This window comes from Castor canadensis, chromosome 19 (genome assembly GCF_047511655.1).
Source record: "Castor canadensis chromosome 19, mCasCan1.hap1v2, whole genome shotgun sequence".
Taxonomy (NCBI): Eukaryota; Metazoa; Chordata; class Mammalia; order Rodentia; family Castoridae; genus Castor; species Castor canadensis.
The window spans coordinates 19171645-19195990 of record NC_133404.1 but is presented as its reverse complement, the minus strand read 5'-3'; the positions used below and the strand labels follow the sequence as shown (position 1 = coordinate 19195990).

At 39.2% G+C, this 24346-nt stretch overlaps 1 protein-coding gene and 1 pseudogene across 2 annotated transcripts in view; one reads left to right on the top strand and one right to left on the bottom strand.

Moving 5' to 3' along the window:
* The window catches only part of Nipa1 (NIPA magnesium transporter 1), a 38367-nt gene that overhangs the window by 2423 nt on the left and 11598 nt on the right, over positions 1–24346 (top strand). For both annotated transcript variants that reach the window (XM_074061868.1, XM_074061869.1), the window contains exons 2-3: positions 15627–15674; positions 17060–17150. In XM_074061868.1, coding sequence (XP_073917969.1) covers positions 15627–15674; positions 17060–17150 — 139 coding nt within the window. The remainder of the gene's footprint in view (positions 1–15626; positions 15675–17059; positions 17151–24346) is intronic.
* Positions 8639–8759, bottom strand: LOC141419334 (small nucleolar RNA SNORA42/SNORA80 family; annotated as a pseudogene).

Sequence of the window (24346 nt, the reverse complement as noted above, 5' to 3'; positions counted from 1 at the left end):
AGGGAGTAAGCCAGGAGTGCCAGGGGAGATAAAGGGCCTGAAAATCTTTAGTGAAAATATAGAATCCTGAGTATTTATTTAAAGAAGTTAACTTCAAAGTGAAAGCATTGCAGTCTTCAAATAAAATAAAGCCAGGTATGATTTCCCAAGGATGAGATGTCTGTCTGTCAGATACAAACACATTTTGACCACCACACTTTCTTCAATCTGTCAGTGTGACAGACCTCAGGACTAGGTTACATGTTTCCTGTGACTCAAAAATAAGACTACCTAGTCAGGAGGTGGAAGCAGAAGGATTGGGAATTTGAGGCCAGCCAGGACAGACTCATTGAGACCCTATCTCAAAAACAAAATAAAAATGAAAAGCGCAGTTGGTGCCACTGTCTCTTGCCTATAATCTGAGCTACTTAGGAAGCAGAGATCAGGAATATTGTGCAGTTCGAAGCCAGCCCGGGCAAATGTTTGTAAGACCGTATCTTGAAAAGAGAGCTGGTGGAGTGGTCTAAAGTGTAGGCCATAAGTTCAAATCTTGGTACCAAAATAAATAAATAAAAATAAAGGGCTGGGGCATAGATCAAGTGGTACAGCATCGCCTAGCAAGTTCAAGGCCCTGGGTTCAATATCCAGTACTGGGGAAAAACAAAAACAAGTGTACCCTTGATAGGATGCTATGAGAAGGGCTCTTCATCTGTGTAGTATTCTCTCAAATCCTCATAACCACAGTGTAACCCTGAAAAAACATTACACAAACCTGAATATTATACAAACCTGAACATCTGAACTGAGGAACATCTTACAAAATAACCTTGCTGTTTCCTCAATCAAGGTCATGAAATCTGAGAAACTCACAGCTAGAATGAACCTCAGGACACAGGCTTTAGTTAGTAAAAATAAATAAATTCTTGAGGCCTTGACTTGAATCCTTGCACCACATTAAAAAAATAAAAACCATGATGGATACCAGTACTTGTACCTACATATACAATGTTTTTATTTTATTTTACTTTTTAGAGATGGTATCTTGCTATGTGACCCAGGCTAGCCTAGAACTCATGATCCTCCTGCTTCAGCCACCTGACTATCTGGGATTAGAGGTATAAGCCACTACACCTGGTTCCACACTAAGCCTTTAAATTAATAAAAATAAAACTTTGATATTAATTTCATACTTCAGTTACCACCAACTGCTATTGATTCAAGCTATATGGGTTACTCATAGTAGTGGAAGACAGATATACAGCCTTGTTTCAGTAAGTCTACCTGGTTTATTCAACAGATATTTATGAAACTCTTATACTCTAGACATTGTTATAGGTGTTGAGGACACAACAGTTTTAAAATCTATTCTCAGGCTGGGTATGATGCTGTCTGATTATAGTCCCAGCTACTCAGGAGGCTGAGGCAGGAAGATCACTTGAGCCCAGGAATATGAGACCAGCCTGAGCAACATAGTGAGACCCTGTCCCACCAAAACTAAAGCAAGCAAAATAAAATAAAACCTAGGACTAGGTGTGGTGGTGCATGTCTGTTATCCTAGCTACTCTGGAGGGGGAGATCAGGAGAATCTTTGTTTCAGGTCATGTGCTAAACCCCATCTCAACAAATAAGTTGGGCATGGTGGTATGCACCTATGATCCCAGTTATGTAGGAAGATCCCTGTCTAGGCCAGCCCCTGGCACAAAGGAAACCCTGTCTGAAGAATAATGCAAAAAAGGGCTGTGAGGTATGTATGGCTCAAGTGGTGGAGTGCCTGTCTACTAAGTGTGAAGCTGATTTTAAACCCCAGTACTGCCAAAAAAAAAATCTATTCCCCTTAATCTGCTACAAGCAGTAATAACTGCTTTGAAATGATTGAAATCGAAGAGGAGGGAGGAAAAGGAGGTAGACAAGAACTGAAGAGCCTTGTATTAAAAGAGACCTTATAGTTTCTTGTGCTGTAAGTAGCTCTGTCAGGAGACAGAGTTTAAGCCTTAGATGAGTTGACTGATAGCAGCATTTCTAGAAAGTCCCATCTTCTAGGAAGCCAAATTCTGGTCATAATCCTTCAATTGAGAGGTTTGGGGCTCTACTTGCTCTGACTGGCTTTTAGTTTTGCTTTTAAAGGACCTCCCTACTGAATCAGCCAAATACAAGTCCCAGTAGGCCAGAGAGTGCACTGTACAACATAGGCTCAGGATAGGACTGCCTGGTTTCCTTTTTGTGCCTTTGAGTAACAGGCAAGTAGAAACTATACAAGGATAAAGGTGGGTCCAGGTCATTTGTCTCTCAGGGTCTACCCAGCATTGGTTCTAGGAGCCCCATGGATACCACAGTCTGCGTGTACTCAAATCCTTCACTTTATAATGGTGTGGTATTTGCATATAACCCATGAACCCCTGTATACTTTAAATCATCTATAGATGATTTATAATACCTAATATAGTGCAAATGCTGTGTAAACAGTTACAGCGCTCTACTATTTCAAGGAATAATAAAGGAAAAATGTACATATTTAGCACAGATGCATTTTTTTTTTATTTTTTTGGCAATTCTGGTGTTTGAACTCAGGGCCTCATGCTTGCTAGGCAAGTGCTCAACAGCTTGAGCCACTCTGTCAGCCCCAGATGCATTTTTATAAGAGCTTTCCATCTATAGTTGTTTGAACCTGGATGCAGAACTTGAGAGACTATGGAGGGGGTAGCTGTACCAGATATCCCTTGAAAGCACAACTTTCCTAAGAAAAACAAGTAACCATAATGTAAGAAGGCATTTTGGTATCAACCTGTGTTATTTGGCTTTCTGTAGTTGAGGAAAATACTTGAGATAACTTAAAAGAAGGAAAAGTTTAGAAATTTCATTCCACAGTCTCTTGCCTCTGTTGCTTTGGACCTGTGGTAGCATAATATACCATGGCAGCAGGAGTGCATGATGGAGGGTGCCTGTTCACCTCATGGCAGCTGGGAACCAAAGAGAGAGAAAGGTGCCAGGGTCCCACAATCCCCTTCAAAGGCAAGTTCCAGTGTGCTAACTTTCTTTCACTAGACCCCCACCTCCCGAAGGATCCATCACGTCCCCATAGCACCACAGGCTCATGACTAAGCCTGTAGCATATGAGTCTTTGGGGGAATCATTTACCATCCAAACTGTAACTCAACCTAAATAACAACCAGAGATTCTCCAAGGAATAACAATGTTTATCTGGGGGTATTAGAGCATTGTCTTGGGAATATAGTAAACTATATTCAAAGTTGAAGCAAAGGGGAAGTTTTTAAAGGCAAAAAGGGAAAAATTTACATACATTACTTGGATACAAAGTTCACTGATCTTGGAAAAAGTGAGGCAGAAGTTGACAGCTCATTGGTGGAGGTGCTGTTGCTGGCAAGTATTTTGTCCAGAGCATCTTCTGTGAATTGTGTTAGTGTCAAAGAATGTTTATTTTTAACATTCTTTAAAATTCTCTGTAACCTTATTACAGAAATCTGTGAGGAGTGCATGAGGTGTACTGGGTGCATGTAGAACTGGAAGGAATCTGGTGGGAATTTAAAAAGTCCTTGAAAAAGTACTTATCTCTGATAGGTAGACATGAGCCCTCTTTTTCTGGCTCCAGTTCCGTCTGGGTTTGGTAAGACCAGTTTCTTCTTGGTATCATCAGTACCTTTTACAGTGATAACTACTTACAGGAGGTGGGGCAGGGGCCAGTTGCTGGGACAGTGGGCTGAGAGTCAGGCTGTGTAAGAGGCATGGCCATGGATGGGGTGGCACGGGTGCCCAGGACCCATGCCGTGGACCTCCTGGAGACTAACCTTAGGAAAACTGTGTGGTCAGGAATTTGCTGGAGGCTGCCTGCCTGGCAAGGGAGGACCCTGAGTTCAACCCTCAGCACCACCAAAACAAAACAAAACACCACAATGAAATACTACCTCATACTCATAAAGATGGTTATTGTCAAAAGGGTTAAAAAAATAAGTATTGGTGAGAATGTGGAGAAATTGGAACTCTTGTGTATTGCTAGTTGGAATGTAAAATGATGCAGCCGCTATGGAAAACAGCAGGTTTGTTCCTCAAAAAATTGAATATAGAATTACCACCTGACCCAGCAACTCCATTTCTTGGATTACTCAAAGGAAGTGAAATATTCTGGATATATCAAAAGGAAGTGGCAGTATTATTCACAATAGCCACAAGATGGAAATGGACCCAAGGAGTCCATTAAATGACTGTTGGTATGTTACTCAGCTTTCCATTATTGTAACAAATACTTATGATAAATCAACTTAACAAGTAAACAGGCTTGTTTTGGCTGCCAGTTTTGGAGGTTTTATTCTGTGGTTGGTCAGCCTTGTTGTTAATGGGCCCATGGAGAAGCATACAATCATGGAAGGAAGGAGTGATTGGAGGAGGAAGATGCTCACCTATGGCAGCTGGGAAGTGAAAGAGGAAGAAGGGAGGAGACCAGGATCCCACAGTATCCTCCAAGGGTTTGCCACCAATGACCTCTTAAAGGTTCTACCACTTTCCAACAGTGCCACAGGCTAAGGACTGAGCCTTTGACTCATGGACCTTTGGGGGATATTTCATATCCAATCTATAGCAGGTGGTATGTAGAAAGAAGATACAGTGAAGCACAATGAAAACTATAGAACAATACGGGGTAAGGGGGAAAGGGGAAGGAAGAGTAATAGAAGGGGTTAGACTGATTAGAGTACTACATGTTTACAGGTAAAGCACCAAGGTACAACCCCACTGGACAATGATACTTTAATAATGAAGGTCTGGAATGTAAAACAAGTCATGTTAAGGGGAGGGTATTAGTGGAAGAAGGAAGGTAAATGAAGAGAGTAAAGAAGGTAAATGAATATGGCAGATGTGTTTTCTATACATGTATGAATATGAAACATTGAAACCTGCTGAAGTCATTTTAAGAATGGGGAAGGGGAAGACAGAATAATGGAGGAGATGAACCAAATATGGGTACATTGTAAGCATATATGGAAATATCACAATGAGCCCCTGCCCCATACAACCATTATATACTAATAAAAATGTTTTTAAAACCCAAACTATAGCAGATGTATAGACAAAATGTGGTCTAGATATACAATGGATTATTATTCAGTCTTAAAAATGCTGAACAGTACAATATGGATGAACAACATGGATGAACTTTGAGGACACTGAGCTCAGTGAAATAAGCTATTCACAAAAGGGCAAATACTGTGTGATTCCCTTTATATGAGGTTCCTAGAGTAGTCAGATTCATGGAAGGACAGAAAGTAGAATGGTGGTTACCCAGGGCTGGGTGGAAGAGGGAGTGGGGAGTTAGTGTTTAAAGGATAGAGAATTTCAGTTTTTCAGGATGACATATTTCTTGATGGTGGTAATGGTTGCCCAACAATGTGAATGCTCATAATACCACTGAACTGTTCTTAAAATGGTTAAGATGGTAAATTTTGTCATGTATATTTTAACAAGGTAAGAAAAATCCTCTTCATATTTTGTATTCTCCTCCCTGAGATGAGTACTGCTTAGAAAGCAGTCACACTGGTGAGACAGTCGGAAGATGAGTGAGTTATCTCATGTGAATGAAAACTGGGATCCAGATGCCCACTTTCTAATGTCTGAGACATCTCCACTTTCAGTGGAGGGGCATTCCCTGGCTCTGGGATGGACACATGATTTCTCACTGCCTTTCCTGTTACTCCCTTTCTCTTCACATCCAAGCACACACTAGGCATATGCAATCCCTCCACTCCCCACGAGAGATGGAGGTATACAGAGACAACAGTTAGTTTCTGTGAACCTTCAGACTGTGGCAGATGGATCAGTTTCCTCTCTGTGTGATACCTTGTACCTGTCCTCAGCTCCCTACTATCCCCTGCAACCTGTGAGATGATGGCTTGTCCACTTATTTTCATCCCCCACTAGATCTCAGCTCCTCAAAAGCAGGACACATGTCCAGTCCATGAGAGCTATGTGGTAGACACTCAAAAATGATGTCTAACAAACCTTGAGTAACTATGGAGTAAGGTGTATATGTGTGTGTGTGTGTGTGTGTGTGTGTGTGCAACCAAATCTCATATTTTATGAAGTGATTTCAGAGCTGCCTTCAAGTTAGTCAGAGCTGAACTCATTTAACTATATTTTCTTCTGGGTAACAGAATCCAGTGTTACTGCTAGTTCTGAAAATCTGTAACCCTATCTGATCTTTAACCCGAAGAAAAGATCATGGATAAAGAACATGGTGAGAATTGTATGAGAAGAGGGCTTGAGTGGCTCTGCAGCCTGTACCTGGTTACTTGATACTTATTTCCATCAGAAGAGAAGATAAAGGGGCTGCTACTACCAAAGACCTATGGTACCCCACAGTCATGCATCTGTCATGGTTCCATGAGTTGATGGGGTTCAGCAGGGCAGTTGTTTCTTAGGGCTTTTCATGTGGTTTTAGTCTGAAGGTGGCTGGCTCTGGAGTCATTTCAGTGCTTGGCTAGACTTCTTAATTACATTGTCTGGGATAGTGGAAACAGCTGGAGGGCTTGCTAAGCAACTCTCACTCTCATCATCCCTGCCTCCCTTGCTCCTTGCAGTCTTTTTATACCTAGCCACCTTGGGCTTCCTTTTGGGATGGTGGGCTCAGAGCATTCAGACCCCTGACATGCTGGGTAACCTTCCAAGGACCGCAGTGGAAGATGCATTGGACTTTGTAATGCCATTTATGCCACATACTTTTGGCTCGCTTGGGGCAGCTCAGGTTCAGCACAGAAGGGGACATATAAGGACATGAATTCCAGGAGGCATGACACAGAAGAGGAAGCTGAGATCTGGAGAGGTCATATCAGGTGCCCAATCACAGGCTCTGGTAGTGCCAAGATTTGAAACCAGCTTGGGATGGTCCCTTCCCTTTCCCTTACCCTTCACCTTCCTCTTCCCTTTCTGCTCCCCTTCCCATATTAAATTCACTTATAGATAAGACTTTTCTGAGGAGGGACTTTGTAATTTATTTGGAAAAATCTGTACTTAGAGACTGGGTCATTATAGATAATACCCAAATACATAAGGGCAAATAATATTCCTGCAAGGTGCTGGTGACTTATGCCTATAATTCTATCTACTAAGGAGGCAGAGGTCAGGAGGATCAAGGTTCAAAGTCAGATCCAGGCAAATAGTTCAAAGACTCTATCTTGAAGAAGCCCATGACACAAAAAAGGCAGGGGGCTGGTGGAGTGGTTCAAGGCGTCAGAATGCCTTCCTAGCAAGCATGAGACCCTGAGTTTGAACCCCAGTGCTGCTAAATAAAAGAATTTATTCCCATTTTCATACAATGTAGATAGGAAGAAATCACTAAAGTAGTTAAATTAGTAGACAACATAAATACCTACTGGTCTTGCTGAATTGCTGTTGGACAAAGTGTAGTATGTCTTAAAAGTATTTACATTCACTGGTGGTATATATTTTCACTTATTTAATAAAGCCCTTAATGAATAATAAATTCTTTTTTTTTGTTTGTTTTGTTTGTTTTAACTATGAGGAACTAGGAAACCTCACAAAGGAAATCTTAACAACATACTCCATAATACTTCCTGGCCAAAAACCGTGAATGTAAACTGCCCCTTTTTGACATTGCCTGAATCAAGGATTTTCTTGGATTGTTCATGCCCCATCAGAGTTCTTTGGTATGCATACCATGAATTTTCAGCACTAAGCATAGTCATATTTTTTAAAAAATCATTTCTTCCTAATTATAGAATACATGGTCATTGTTTAAAATTTGGGAAGCACAGAAAATATGAATAGGAAAATCAAAAGTACTCAACACCCCACCTTAGCTGCTTTTTCAGTTGGTCCCATGCAATGTACTTATATTGTAAAATTAAATTTTAGTGAAAAATCATATATAGTATGAAACACATAAGTAGGGTACACAGAACAATAAATACCACCTATCAGAGATTTAAGAAATCCTTAAAAATCATTTAAAAAGCATTATTTTATGGTGCTGGGAATTAATCCCAGATCCTGTGCATGCTAATATTTTTATTAGCATATATTCATTGTATAGAGGGGATTAGTTATGACAATTTCAAATAGCTTTACATTGTACATTATGTTAGATCACACCTACCATTTCCCCCCATCAGCCTCTTCCCTGCCCCACTTGAAACAGTTGCAAAAGGTTTCTCCATTTTATTTCATATATATATACTAAGCCCATTAACCATAGTCCCTCACCTTCAACTCCTCCATCCCTCAAGTACTACCTCCACACCTCTGCACCACCATCAGGTACCTATTTTACAGTTCTGTCTTTCATTTGTATTTCCAAAGTCACTGTTCCAAGGGGATTCTCGATATATCCCAGCTGTGAAAATACTTTACTTTGGTCAGTTCAGTCCCCTCTATTTATCTCCCTTACCCTTTTCTTCCTACCCCCTATTATTTAACAGTTTTCAGTGCATATCATTATGTCCTCTACTTGTACAAATGTAATGTATTTTGATATTGTTGACTCTATCTTCTCTTTTCCTCTTCTTCCTCTCCCAAGTTCCATAGAGTTGTTCCACTGTTACAAACATGTTCTATATGCAAATGTGTATATGTGCATGTTAATTTTTTCTTTAGCCACTGAGTTACATTCCTAGCCTCTCCAAAACTCTTTTTTCCCCACTGTGCAACCACATCAGTGCCAGCAGAAGCCAGGCAATAGTTGACAGCTACAATTTGCTGTGGCATGGGACACTATAAGAGGCCCAAGGGGATGGACCTGCCAAAATCCAAACTCATGCACTCTCCATAACTTTTTATTATGGAAAATTTAAAACATGTACAAAATGGAGGAAATAGTGTAAATGAACCCTGTGTGCCTACCACCCTGTTTCAGCAATCATTGTTCTTGGCCTGTCTTGCTTTGTCTGTACCCTCTTGCCCCCTGCACCGTCACTCTCACAGTTTTATTTTCTGTGTGGAGAATTGAACACAGGGTCTTGCACATGTTATGCAAGCCCTCTACTGAGCCCATGGAGTTTTAAGAAGTAGTTTAAATCCAATTTCATCTATATATCTCAGTATATTTATTAAACATAACCACAATGCCTTTAGTGCATCTAGACATTAACAATAATTCCTTAATATGTCTAGTCAGTGTTTAAATTTCTGGGATTGTCTCATAAGTTTTTCTCAGCTTATCTTTATTTGAATTAAGACCCGTACATGGTAATTGAGTGATACCTCTAAGTCACGTACTTTAACAAATAAGACAGGATACGTTGTGTATTCTATGTGTGCCATTCTGTGTGTTTAGTGAGCTCACCCTCTACCCCCACCCATTGTTAAATATTCTTTAAAAACTTATTCAGTGGCTGCATGATTGTTGTCATTCCCTTTTGTAGGGCATGGGCATTTCCAGCTTCTTTGCTCTTATAATATAATGACTATCCTTGTATATAAATTGTTGAATGTTCATTAATTCTTTCAGATAGCTTCCTAGAAATGCTGTTTTAAGAGTGATAATGTTCTAAACTGTACATATATATTGCTGTGTTGGTTAGCTTTTGATCACTGTAACAATTCCTGAGCTACTCAACTTACAAAGAGAAAAAGTTTACTTTGGCTTTAAAAGTTTTAGAGGTTCTACTCCATGTTTACTTGGCCCTGACACCTTGGATGAGGTTGTAGCACATCTTGGTAGGAGCATGTGGATGGCATGAGGTGAGGGACAACAATTTGTGCTCATCTCATGGCCAGGAAATAAAAGAGAGAAAGAGGAGACTGAAGCCTGAGGTCCCATCATCCCTTACAAGGGAACATCCCCAGTGATTTCCAGTAGGGCCAACCTCCTAAAACCTCCACTGCCTCCTAATAGTGCTATGCTAAGCCTTTATTACATGGACCCTTGGGGGACAATTAAAATCCAAATATATCAGTTGTCAAGTTGATTTCCAAAAATATTTTATCTATTTTCATTCTCCACTGCGCGGGAGAGGTATGCTCATATTTAGGTGTGGTGAAAATATAATTGGTATTTAAAAATTCAGAAATTTGTTTCCTATCATTTTGGGTTCTCTCTGCTATAGTCCCTGTCTAATATATATTACTGAAAGCTCCTTTTCCTAGAATATTCTGTTCACATCAACAGAGCACACTAGTACAGGTAAAATGCCTGACACTTATGGAAGCAACAGCATGCCACCTTAGCTGTTCTGCCCTCCTTGGTCTCTGTGATGGGGAAAGGAGCAGAGAAAGCTCTCTGTGGTTAAGGCAAGGATGAAGAGAATGCTTTATAAGGGCAGATACCATGTGTCCTGTGAACCTTTATAAGTCTCTTTATAAGCCAATGGCTGTTGATGGTTCTCTAAATATTTGATAGATGGGTAGAATAAAGAAACAGAATATAACTATTGCACTGAGCTGCTCTTGAGGGGTTAGGGAGAGGAAGGAGAATGTGTTAACATATGCTGGACTCTTACTGAAATATTGAGTGTCATTTCCTATAGAAAATGAGAACCTTAATTACAGTGGTTAGTTGCATTATAGTTATTGTTATGTGGGCTAACCTAGAAATGCAACTTTTAAATTAAAAATATGTTACATCTTTAAGTCATTTTACTGAGTATAATTGACATGTAAAGAGCTGTACACTTTTAATGTGTGTGATTGCATGAGTGTGGGGACCTGTGAAACCATCACCATCAAGACGTTTAATTATTAAAAAATAAAAAATAAAAAAATAAATTTAATTATTGTGGCTGGGAGTGTAGCTCAGTGGTAAAGCATTTATGGCTGGGTTTCATTCTTAGCAAAACACACACACATATACATATATACACACACATACACACATATACATACACACATATACACACATATACACACATACATACACACACATATACATACACACTCACAAAATAACTGATGAAGAAAAGACATTTAACTATTGCTTATATTGTATATGAACTATTTCTTTTTATTTTCTAAATATTAGGGTGTAATTATGAGGAATAAGCTGTACGTATCTGAAAGGTACAGTTTGATGAATAGTGACAAAAAAACAGGCCTGTGAAACCAAGAGCCCCATAAAGAAGGAGATCATTGACACACCCTGGGAAGTTCCCTATGTCTTTTTCCATTCTATCCTCCCAGTGCCAAGGTATCCATTCTTGTGATTTCCATCTGCATGCATTGAATGAGTTTTGCCTGTTTTTGAAATTTATATAAATGGGACCATACAATATGTATTCTCTTATGTGTACTTGAGCATGGTTGAAAATTCTTCATGACACGTGTTATCACTAGCAGGTTCTGATGTTGGAACATACCACAATTTGCTTAACCATTCTTCTATTGATGAACATATTGTTTCCAAATTTTTGCTATTTGAATAAAGCTTCAATGAACATTCTTCTATGTTAATTACTACTATCACCTCTCCCTCCTGTTTCCTCTCCCCCTCTTTGTCCCCCTGTCCCTTCCCCTCCTCCTTTTCCTTCTTATCTTTCTTCCTTCTTCCTCCATTTGTGCTACTAGTGATTGAACCAGGGTCTCAGACATGCTAGGCAAGGCTCTACCACTGAGATACTCCTTTTTTGGATTTAATGTTTTTATTTCTTTTGGGTAAATACTTTGGAATCATGGTGCTGAATCATAGGGTACGTATATAATTAAATTTTAAGGAACTGCTAAATATTTTCCCACCATAGTTGTATCATTTTACACTCTCATCAGTAATTTATGACAGTTTCAGTTGCTCCATATTCTTTCCAACATTTGGTGTTGTCATCTTTTTAATTTTAGCTATTCTGGTGAATGTATAGTGATAGCTCATTGTGCCTTTAATTGCATTTCCCTGATACCTAATGGTTTTTGAGCATCTTTAAGAATTTTATTGGTCTTTTGTACGTGCTCTTGTATGAAGCATCTTTTCAAAAGACACCTATATTTTATTGGGTGGTAACTGCTTATTATTGACTGGTTGAAAATACATATATGTGTGTGTATATACAGAAGAACATATTTATATTTATTTGTTATATATATAATCTGGATACAAGTGTTTTATCAGTTATAGGGATTGCAGATATTTTCTCTATGGCTTGACTATTTCCTTTCCTTCCCTTCCCTTCTTTTCTTCCTCTCTCTCCTCCCTTCCCCCTCTCCCTCCCTCCCTTTCTTCTCTCTCTCTCTCCCCTCCATCTCTCCTTTTTTCCTCCCTCTCTCCCTCTTTGTCCCCCTTTCTCCCTCTTTCCCTCTCCCTCTCTCTTTTTTTCTTCTTTATTTTAGAAAGGGTCTTGCTATTCAGCTCAGGCTGTCCTTAAACTTGTGATCCTCTTGCCTGCACCTCTGGAGTTCTGGGATTACAGGTTTGTGCCCCCTTGCCTGATTTTGTTTCCTTAGTAATGCCTCTTGAAGGTGGAACAGGTTCTCCCTGGAAATGGGGCGGTGGCACAAACAATGTATACACATGTAAGTAAATGTAAAAATGATAAAATAAAAAGAAGAAAAAAATAATGCCTCTTGAAGTATAGAAACTATTTGTTTTGATGAAATCTACTTTACCTTATTTTTTCTATGTGGTATTTTAAATTTCTGCCTAAGATATCTCTGTTTCTCCTCAAGTCACAATGGTATCCTCTTGTATTTTCTTCTAGAAACCTTATAACTTTAGCTTTTACTTTTAGATATGCAAGTCATCTCAAGTTAGTTGTTTCATATGCTCTGAGGTATGATTCAAGATTCAGTATTTTCCCTACCAAGATCCTTTGTCAAAGAGACTTTCTTAATTGAATTATTTTAATGTGTTAGTCTGTTGTCTGATTGTACTGAGAGATTCTGTGACTGAAATCTGTTCTGTTTCATTGTATACTGTCTTGATTACATAGTTTCACAATAAAAGTGATGGGGGGCAGAATATGATTGAAGTACTTTCAATGAAATGTATGTATGTATGAAAATAGCATAAAATTATAAAAAAAAGAGGGTGAGGCAAGAGGAAGTGAGTATGATCAAAGTACATTATATGCATGTATGGGAATATCACAGTTAAACCTCTTTGTATAATTAATACATGCTAATAAAAAGTTTTTTAAAGAAATGTAACATTGGGGTAAAAGAAAAACCTGAACATTGATTCTGTACTAATAGCTGAACTGCAGTGCCCACCTGGGACATTCTTAGGTTTAGTTAAGCTTTCTGACTCATAGATAGTCGGGCCACACTTGCATTGGACACATTCACAAAGACACAGGACAGTCTGTTCTACCACGGGAGCCTAGCAGCAGAGGCAGAGCATGGCTGAGGGCTTAGAGACAGAGCTGCAGCCGGCAGGTGGACCAGGTGTCCCATGTAGAAGCCTCGTCCCCCAGTGTATCAGTTACAGGCCCATTCTAGGCCACACAGGCGGGCATTTTGTGTTATCTTGTCTCTTTTGTTTTGTTTAGTCTGCAGTGGTTCTTCTTGCTTTCTTTGTGCTTTTAACCTTGTGTTTTTAAGCAACATAGGCCAGCTCATTTGTAGACTGTTCTATAGTTTGGGTTTGTCTAATGTTTCCTCATAATTAGTTTCAGGCTATGACTGAGGCAGATGTTCTGTTATGTCCTTTTCAGTGTTTTCCCTCAGGAGGCATGTGACACCAACTGTCCCATGGCCAGTGATGTTAACTTTGACCTTGTTGTTAAGTTGATATATACTATGCTTTTCTAGTGTAAAATAATTTTTTATGATTAGTTTTAAAAAAATTATGGAAGTGATTCATTGAGACTGTGAAAGTCCTTTCCCCAACAGACTTTTGTCTACTTTCTTTATTATCCATAGATGATTCTTTCCTGAAAGTTTTTATCATGATGATCTCAGTGATATTCTGATGCTACCATCCCTACTATTCAATTATTGTAATATTTTTTTGAGATGGTATCTCCCGATGATACTTAGGCTGGCCTTGAATTCCTAGACTCCAACTATCCACCTATCTCAACCTTCTAAGTAGCTGGGATTACAAGCAAGAACAACTGTGCCCTGCTCAGTCATTATTTATTGACCATGTTTCTTTTCTTCTTCTTTTTTTTTTTTTGTGGTACTGGGGTTTGAACACACTTGTTAGACAGGCGCTCTACCACTTGAGCCTCTCCACCAGCCCTGTTTTGTTTGGGTATTTTCGAGATAGGTCTCACAAACTATTGGTCTGGGACTGGTTTCGAACCGCAGTCCTGATCTCTGCCTCCTGAATAGCTAGGATTACAGACATGAGCCACTAGCACTTGACTTTCTTTTTCTTTTGTTGGTAATGGGGTTTGAACCTAGGGCCCCATGCTTGCTAGGCAGGTGCTCTACCACTTAAGCCACATCCCCAGCCCTTTTTGCTTCTGTTGTTTTTTAAATAAGGTCTTGCATTTTTTGCCCAGGCTAGCCTGGAGCTAAGACTCTTTTTTTTTTTTTTTTAAGTACAGGGGATTGAACCCAGGGCCTGTTGCGTGCTGTACAAGTGCTGTACCACTTGAGCCATGCTCCCAGACTCTCTCCTTTTAAAAGATTTTTGTTTTCTTTCTTCTTTTTTTTTTTTTTTTGTGGTACTGGGGTTTGAACTCAGGGTGACATGCTTGGGAGGCAGGTGCTCTACCACTTAAACCATCCCTCCAGCCTTGATCCTCTTATTTATGCTTTCCACAAAGATGGGATGACAGGTGTATGCCACACACACCCAGCTTTTTATTGATTGATGGATTTCATGAACTTTTTGTCATGGCTGGCCTCAAATCACAGTCCTCCCAATCTGTACCTCCTGAATAGCTAGGATTACAGGCACCAGCCACTGTACTCGGAGACCCTACCAATTTCATCTTTGAACTACTTATTGTAATATCTGTAGCTCTTCTTTCACATTAAGCAAGCAGACTTCCTATGTTCATTATGCTAAGTTATTATAGTTTTACTACTGAGAATTAAAAATATCCAGTTAGAATCAGGTACTTTAATCTGCAGTAAAAACCACTGTCAGTCTAGGAATATTGTGTTAAATCTAAAGAAGGACAAACAATGGTTTGGGACGCTCCCCCAGTCTCAGTGTCTGTCCCAGAGGGCAAGAGGAGGACCTATGTGACAGGAAGGCTGGGGGTATCTGAGGATAATGAGCATATATGGCATGGTATAAGATGTTAGTGCATTGAGTAACCATAAGGATCTGGTACTCAAATGGTTGAAAAAAGCCGTATTAGAAGGACTCTAAATTAAAACTGAGTAACCCGTTTAAGCAGGAACTCATTGAGCCCTACGATAGTAAAAATATCTTATAAATGGGTTACAGTAAGTACATGAGAGAATTAGACTTTTAGGACTATCTCATTTGAGAACTCCATTCCAAAGAATGTGTCTCTATGATGATTTACTGAGCCAAAGAAAACCAATTTATAATTTTTTTTCTTTTTGGGTTAGCCTATATTGGTTGCAAAAAATTGTCTTTGCTGTTTTTAGTGGTTTCTTATCTTGATATTTGTAGACTAAAGATTATTTGATGGGGTAAATAAACAGTATGGCATTAATTATTCTTTTTAATTTTAGTTTTCATTGAAGGTTTCTATGTGTGTTGCTTTAAAATCTTCTTACTTGCTTATGTATGTGGCTTATAAACCTACTTCCCTGACCTTCTTCTCATTCTTTTATAGGTACCTCCTATTTAACAGACATTGTGTGGTGGGCTGGCACAATTGCAAGTAAGTGGCTGGTGTGGCCAAGGGTCTGGTGCTTTTATTTCTTTCTTAAAGTCAGTCATTCATCTGAGCAGAGCTGGAGGGGCAAGATGAGCTTGGCTGTGTTTTGGAGAATGGTGGCACTTCGCACCTTCCCAGGCTCTGAACATTCTACAGGTGCTGCCTACTCTGCTCCTGAGACTCATTCGCGTTCCTTGGTTTTCCTTCCCATTGTTTAGGGAGTGAGGAAGGGGGCAGAGTGATAGCTAGAGAAAAAGAGGCAGAGGCTCAGCTGCCCACAATTAGTTCACCTTAATCCAGGTGAGCCTGCCCTGGTCTGAAGAAATTAAACAGCTTCTGCTTCCTCACCTATAGCTAGGCTGATGGCATTTGATGGACTTCTATGTGTCAGACTGCTTCATTTTACTTAGCACAATTGATTTAATGAAGAAGAGTTTCTTGACTCAAAAACCAGGTCAAAGGTCATGTGCTACAATTTAAACGTAAATAATAAAATTGGAGTTCAGAACACTATAAAGGGCACTCATATTAGAAATTTCAGAAATATCATGTGGTTTGTCACTTATTGTCTTTTAGGAAAAATATTACCTAGCTAAGGCTGATTCTGTTCATGGGAGAACTCCTTTTTAAGTTCTTGGATGGAGCTCCCAGGGCAGTTCTGTGCAGCTCAGCCCCATGGCCAGCTGCCTGCACTGCAGCAGGTCCCAGTCCACTTAAAGGCAGTTGGAAAACTCTGCCCAATTTGTTGGGGAGAGGTTGATCAATGGGTACTAAGGAGTTAGCCAGGAGTAATAAGTTCTTGTGTGATACTGTGCCAAAGGGTGACTACATATGAAAATACAAATTTTAAAAAGCTAGAGCAAAGAATTTTGAGTGTACCATTAAAAAAATGATAAATGTGTTTGAGTAGGTCGGTATATTTAACCTGATTGAAACATTATAAATGTGCAAAAATATCAAGTGGTACAAATACATAAAAATTTACAATTTGATGTTTCAGTTAAAAAGTAAATTCAAATGTGAAAGTAAAAATAATATTTAAAAAATAGAATTTAGAATTTAAAAAAAAAGGATATGTTAAGAGAATAGAAATGTCCTCAATGTTGTGCTTCTGGCCAATCACTGCTGGTTACTCTGGGCATTTCCATAGAGAGCTGAATCTTACCCCATCTCCAACTAACTGAACCAATGAAGCTGTAGGAGGTGGGGGGATGTTCTCTGTGATCAGGATCCTTAAACACACAAATAGTGCCTCAGATTTGCTTCCTCACAACTAATATAAAAGAAGTAGTCCTTTCAGACAGAGCCTTAAAAACCCAACACTGTGATCAGTGCTAAAAGAGAGTTTGTCATCATTGTAAGTGGTATCCTTGTGATTTTCTTGACAGTGGCTGTTGGCCAGATTGGAAACTTCCTGGCTTACACTGCAGTCCCTACAGTCCTGGTGACTCCCCTGGGTGCCCTTGGAGTGCCGTTTGGGTGAGAGCTGAGATTCCTTGTTTTGGTATTTAATGTGTAGTTTAAATATAAAAAGTTTTAATTTTAATTGTTTCTGTTAAAAAATAAAAGTAAAATTGTCAATGAAGATAGGTCTTCAGTATTGCACTTTATATCATTTAATTTTATCCCTCTAAGTGTAGCCTTCTATGTTATTAACTCTCCTCTTAGAATTTAGTGTATTTTAAATTCTAATGTATTCATGGTTATCAGTGAATCTGATATTCACTCTCCTTGACTTTACCCTGGAAAACTACTTCGGACTTAGAGTCTTCCTGAAACCTTGGCAAGTTATTCTGAGAAATCATGATGCAAAATGAGCCAGTTGGTGTTTAGCATCCCTTGCTGGATTCTGGGCAGTCCCCTGCCTCACACCAGGAAATTACAGACACTGGGGTGAATGACACATGGGTACCAATGCATGTGAAATAGGGTTTATGAGTCACATAGTCAGTAGCAAATGGATTCTCCATAGAGATTGGCTTTCATTTGGTTCAGAGTGAAATAAGAGTAAGGGAGAGTTTTGGGTTTTTACTGTAGTTAGGACTGATCCAGACGTTTACACACTCGAGTGGGGGTTTTATGGTTTGAAATATCTGCCTGCACACAGGGACTAAGAACTCCAGGGACTGAGCATGTTAGTAGGTTGCCCAAATGGGGGTAAAGTGATGAGTTGGGGACTTGAAATCTGTCAGCTGTCAAAAATCACAAATGGAGTCCCTATTTTTTTTAACTTGGTGCCTTAGGTGATTTTCTATTGCTGTAACAAAATACCTGCCACTGGTTAATTTTTTTTAAGAAAAGGGGTCTTATCTGGCTGGGAGTATGACTTAAGTGGTAGAGTGCTTGTCTGGGTAGCACGAAGCCCTGAGTTCAAACCTCAGTACCACCAAAAAAAAAAAAAAAAGAGGTCAGGCTCATAGTTCTGGAGGCCTGAAAGTACAAGACTGGGCAGCTGTATCTTGTGAGGACCACATGCTGCTTTAATTCATGGCAGAAAGTTGAGACAAAACAAAAGGGCAGCCTCACATTATAACACCTGCTCGCCTAGTAATTAGTGTAGTCCTGTGAGAGCTGCATTAATCTTTCTTAATGATCTAATTACCTCTTAAAAGCCTCACTACCTCTCAATACTGTTACATTGTAAATAAAATTTCAACATATGCTTTGGTGGGGACAAACCACATCCAAACTATTGTACTACAGAATATTTTTTATGAGACATTTATTACATAGATCAACACATATGCTTTTGTAAACATATTATATTCTGCTTTACCTCTGAAGAAATCGCCAATAGAGATAGGATAGAAGAGAAATAAGATCAGAGTCTCTAATGCATGGATGTGTTGGTTTTGGGCTATATTCCTGACAGACCCCTAAATAGAAGTATGTCTATGATGAATGTATTTATGTTTCATCTTAAATTCACTTAGGCTTTAGGGTTCTAAGTTCTAAAAACCTCAGCTATGGTTTTTGTATGTGAATTTTTTGTAATGTAGGTGTACCACATTGTTCTTATTCCAGTGTGAAGCCCCACCTGTCCCTGTGCTCACTGAGAACTGTGCTCCTGGATGGAACTAGAGACATTCTAGAACCCAGTTCTCTTGCTGGGTGCCTGTGGCTTGTGCCTGTAATCCTAGCTACTCGGGAGGCAGAGATTAGGAGGATCTCAATTCAAAGCCAGCCAGAGCAAATAGTTTGAGAGACTATCTAGAAAATACCTAACATGAAACAGGGCTGGTGGAGTGGTTTAAGCAGTAAAGCACCACCTTTGCAAGCACAAAGCACTGAATTCAAACCCCGGTCCCACCAAGAAAGGAAAAAGAAGAAATAAAGTAGGGGACATTACTGCCAACCATACAAAAAATGAAAAGAACTAAAAGAAAATATGAAAAATCTTATATCAACAAATTAGAAAACTTCTATGAAGCAGACACATTCCTAGGAAGACACAAACTACTAAAGCTATGTCAAGGAGAGAGCTGGGGCATGGCCCAAGTGGTACAGTGCCTGCCTAGCAAGTGTGAGGCCCTGAGTTCAAATCTCAGTGCCACAAAAAAAGAAATAGAAAATCCGAATACACCAATAACATGTAAAGAGATAGAATTAGTAATAATAATAAACTTGAACAATGAAAAGCTAAGGTGCAGAGTTTCACTAGTAAATTCTATCCAACATTTGAAGAATATCAGTTCTTTACAACCTCTTCCAAAAATAGGAGAGGAGGGAACCTCCCCAACTCACTCTGAGTCTAATATTACCCTGATAACAAAATCAAAGACATAAGAAAACTACAAACCATTTATTTTAGTAAGATGGATGGAGAAATCCTCAAAAAATACTAGCCAATAGGATCAAACAATACATATATAACTTTATATCTATAAATCTCTCTATATATAATATACATATATGTTATACACCATGACCAAGTGACATTGCGGGAATGCAGGGAAATTTGGCATAGAAAATATAATCCCTACACTCAGGAGAATGAGGATCACAAATTCAAGGCTAATCTGAGTTACATAGTAAGACCCCCCTCTCCCCAAAAACTAACTAACTAAATAAATGTAAAAAGTTACTGTAATATACCACATCAACAGAATAAAGAATAATCAGTGTGTAACATAGGGAAATTATTCTATAAAATTCGGCATCCAGGCTGGTGGTGTCATTCAGTGTCACAGTGCTTGACCAGCATGCACAGGGTCTTGGGTTCACCTTTACATTTACAGTCAATTGACTGTTGCCGAGATAGTACAATGGGGGAAAGAATAGTCTTTTCAACAGTAAATAAATAAATAACCTGGTATCTTTTCAGGATAAAAACACTTAGTATTCTAGGGATAGAAAGTAACTTCCTAAACCCACAAGTCCCTGTGAAAATCCCCTCCTCACACCATACTTAATGGTGAAAGATTGGATGCTTTCTCCTTAAGAGCAGGAAGAGCACAAGCTATCCATGTTTACCAGGTCTACTCAGAATTGTACTGGATGCTAGAGCCAAAGCAGCTAGATAAGCAAATGAATTAAAAGACATCTAAACTGATAAGAAGTCAAACCGTCTCTTCACAGAGAATGTGATATTGTATATAGAGAATCCTAATGAATCCAGCAAGAAACTATTAGAACTAATAAAAGTTCAGAAACTTTGTTGGATAGAAGATCAATAAGAAAAAACATCTATTGTATCTGTGTGTATCCTAGCAGTAAGCAAGCAAAAAATGAAATTAAGAAAACAGTTCTATGTACATTAGTATCAAAACAAACAAAATAGGAATAGATTTCACAAAAGAAGTGCAAAACTGCATGGCACAGGTGGCTCATGCCTGTAACCCTGGCTACTTGGGAAACTGAGATCAGGAGGATTATGGTTCCAGGTGAGCCTGGTAAATAGTTTGCAAGACCCCATCTCCAAATTAATGAAAGCAAAATGAACTGGAGATGTGGCTCAGGCAGTAGAGCACCTGCTTTGTAAGTGGGAAACCCTGAATTCAAACCTCAATGCCATCACCACTAATAACAAAAAGAAGTGCAAAACTGCTGAGCTCAGGGGCTGGCAAAGTCGCTCAGGTGGTAGAGTGCCCGCTTAGCAAGTGAGAGGCCCTGAGCTCAAATTCCACTTCTACAAAAAATAGCAACAACAACAAAAAAACCCTGATGAGTTCAAGCCCTGCAAGAAAAGTGCAAAACTATCAAAATCCCAGCTGAATTCTGTGTAAAAATTGACAGTCTGATTCCTAAAATTCATATGGAAATGCAAGGAGCTTAAAATAGGAAAACAATCTTGAGCCAGGTGCCCGTGGCTCACACCTGTAATCCTAGCTACTCAGGAGGAGGAGATCAGGAGGATAGCAGTTTGAAGCTAGCCCTGGAAAATAGTTAAAAAACCCATCACAAAAAAAAAAAAAAAAAAAGGGCTGGAAGAGTGGCTCAAGGTGTAGGCCCTGAGTTCAAGTCCCAGTACCACAAAAAATAAATAAATAAAAACCCTTGAAAATCAGAACAAAACTGGAGGACTCATGCTTTCTGATTTCAGAACTTCCTACAAAACCACAATAACCAAGCTGGACATGGCGGCACATGTCTGTGCTTGTAATTCCAGCATTTGAGAGGCAGAGGCAGAAGCATCACTAGTGTGAGGCCAGCTTGAACTTCATAGGGAAACTCTGTCTCAAAAACAAACAACCCAAAAACTACAGCACTCAAAAACTGATATAGGGATAAGGATAGACATTCAAATTGACAGAATAGATTGATTCTCTGTGATTCCAGAAATGCACCTCACATTTATAGTCAACTGATTTTCCAGGGATGCTGAGATAGCTCAGTGGGGAATGAACAGCCTTTTCAACAAATGGTGCTGAGCTAACAGGATATCCATATTCAAATGAACAAAGTTGTACTCCTACCTCACTACACTAAGGTTAACTCAGAATGTAACAAAGACCTACGTGTAAGAGCTCAAACTGTAAAACTCTCAGAAGAAAATAGTGTAAATCTTTATGCCTTTGTGCTAGGCAATGGGTTCTTTAGGCATGATACCAAACACACAGGGAGAAAAGAAAAATAAATGGGATACCATCCAAATTAAGAACTTTGTGTTTCAGAGGATGCCATCAAGAAAGTTAAACTAGCTGCCCGTGGCTTAGCAGGCTAAGGCAGAAGCATTATGAGTTTGAGGCCAGCCTGGGCTACATAGTGATTTTGAGGCTAGACTGTTCGGCATTGTGAGACCTTGTCCCACAAAGCAAAAGAAAGTTCGAACAAAAAGAAAGTGAAAAGAAAACCCAGAATGGGAGAACAAAATTTCAAATTCTGTATGTAATAAGGGCTTTGTATTTGACTTAGATATAAGCTCCTATATTCATGAATAAAAAAACAACCTGATTTAAAAAGTGGGCACTATACTTTGGTATTTTACGGTGGAATAAAAGATAGGTTTGGCCCTACAATCCAGGCTCATTCCTGCCTTTTCTGCTTTAATGACTGGCAGCCCAGCCCCTTCCATGTTGGCATAGCCTGCCTACAGTCCCATGCCAATTCCAGACCCAGTGTTTGCTTTGTGACCTTCTACTTCTCTGGTTTCCACCTCTGGGAAGCTACATGGAGCCCCCATTTAATATCGTATCTTTCTTGTTTTTTTTTTTTTTTTCAGTAATGCTGCTTATTTCCCCAAATGAATTGCTGGGGCTTTTTCAGGACAGAAATCTAGGTACAGGGATACAAAGTGGTATAAGGGAAAGGATGAGGGCTTATGGGTGTGTCATCACCATGGTTTTACCTCTTGTTAGTATTGGGATTTAGAAAATGATTCTCCTAGATGTGGTACTTTGACATGCTAAACCAGCATAAACCTCAGAATTAAGATCTCTCTTGCCCCTCCCCACTTGCCAACCTGGTCTCTCCTTCCCAAAGCACAGGGAGAGGCTTCCTCAGAAGTTCACTTAACTGACTGAGGGCATTTCTTCTAAAAGAAATGCAGTTGTCTTAACCGCCTCCTTAGGTATCTCTTCAAATAACCAAGAAAAAACCCAAAACAAAACACTGGAGAAGAGACTAAAAGTAAAAGTCATCACCTTGCCCAGGCAGTTGAAAAAATTGCCTGAGAAACTACATAAGGCAACTTTTATTTGCAATAAGGCCTCTCTCTCAGTTTTCTGTGACTTGCTGCCTCTAACAAAGCTGAGAGGAACCTTGTCCTGACCACTGTCTACTCTTTAGGCTTATTCATTTATTTTAAAAATAATTTACTTCCCTGGTGAAATTGCCTGTCCCCTCTATTTCTCTCTCCTCTATGAAGAGGGTTTTTAAGTTCCAGCCATCAGGTCTTTCTTTGAGTTTCCTATTTGTATGGCTTCTGTGCTTATGCATAATGTATTAATTAGTCAGCTCTCTGTCATTGTGACAAAATACCTGAGTTTATTTTTGCTCACCATCTCAGAGGTTTCAGTCTATGGTTAACAGGCTCTGTTGCTTCTGAGCTGGTGACCAAGGCAGAAGTGTGTGGCAAAGGAGGCTGCCCACCTCATGGTGGCCAAGAAGCAGGAAAAGATGAAGGGCTAAGGTTAAATTTCTCCCTTAGGTGCATGTCCTGATGACCTAACTTCCTTTCACTAGTCCTACCTCTTAGAAGTTCCATCACTTCCTGGAAGCACCAAAGCTGGGGACCATGCTCTAACACACAGCCTTTGGCAGACATTTAAGATCCAAACCATACACACATTAAATAAATTTGTATGCTTTTTCTCCTGTTAATCTGTCTCTTGTCAATTAATTTCAAAGAACCTTCAGAGTGTACAAGGGGCATTTCTCCTGCACCTCCATTACCTTTTTTGCCTTAAGTTCAAGGGTGATCCTTTGTAAGCCTCATTTTCCTTATCTGTAAAATGATCATGAACAGAAATAGTCTGGTGGATCCCTAGCCTTGTGTGCCCTCTTTCTGGAAATTCACGTTCCCTGAATATCTTCAGTACAGATACCAGCAGTGTAAGAATGACCAGTTGTGTGACTTACTAGAAACCCAGCTTTTCTAATTCAAATTGTATACTGATGTTACATAAGGATATGAGAGAAGAAACACATGACAAGCCTGAAGATTATGGATGTTTTATGAATCTATATATTATTATTACATTAAAAATACCACATTTAAAAGCTTCAAGTATTAGAGAAAATAATCACCCATATTCTTTCTATCGAATGTAATTACTATTAGCATTTTTATATAATTTTTTTCTGTTTGTGCATTTTTCACTTAATTTATTTTAATAGTGTGGGGTTTGAACTTGGGCCTCATGCTTGCTAAGCAGGCACTCTATACCACTTGAGCCACACCCAGAGCCCTTAATTTGTTTTAAACTTGTTTGTTTTTTAATCATGCATTAGTTGTAATTATTTTGACAATTTTTGTGCCCTACTTTCCCATTTAGTATCTTTTGTTTTGATTGTTTGCGCTTATAAATAAACAATACTTTTATTTTTGACTGATCATGAGACTTCTTTTGTATTTTGATATATTTCATATTTACTGAGATAATAATTGGGCTGGTGGTATGGCTCACGTGGTAGAGCACCTACCTAGCAAGCATGAAGCCCTGAGTTCAAACCCCAGTACTGCCAAAAAAAAAAGTGATTAAGAACTGAGATAATAATTGCAGTGTGAATTAAGA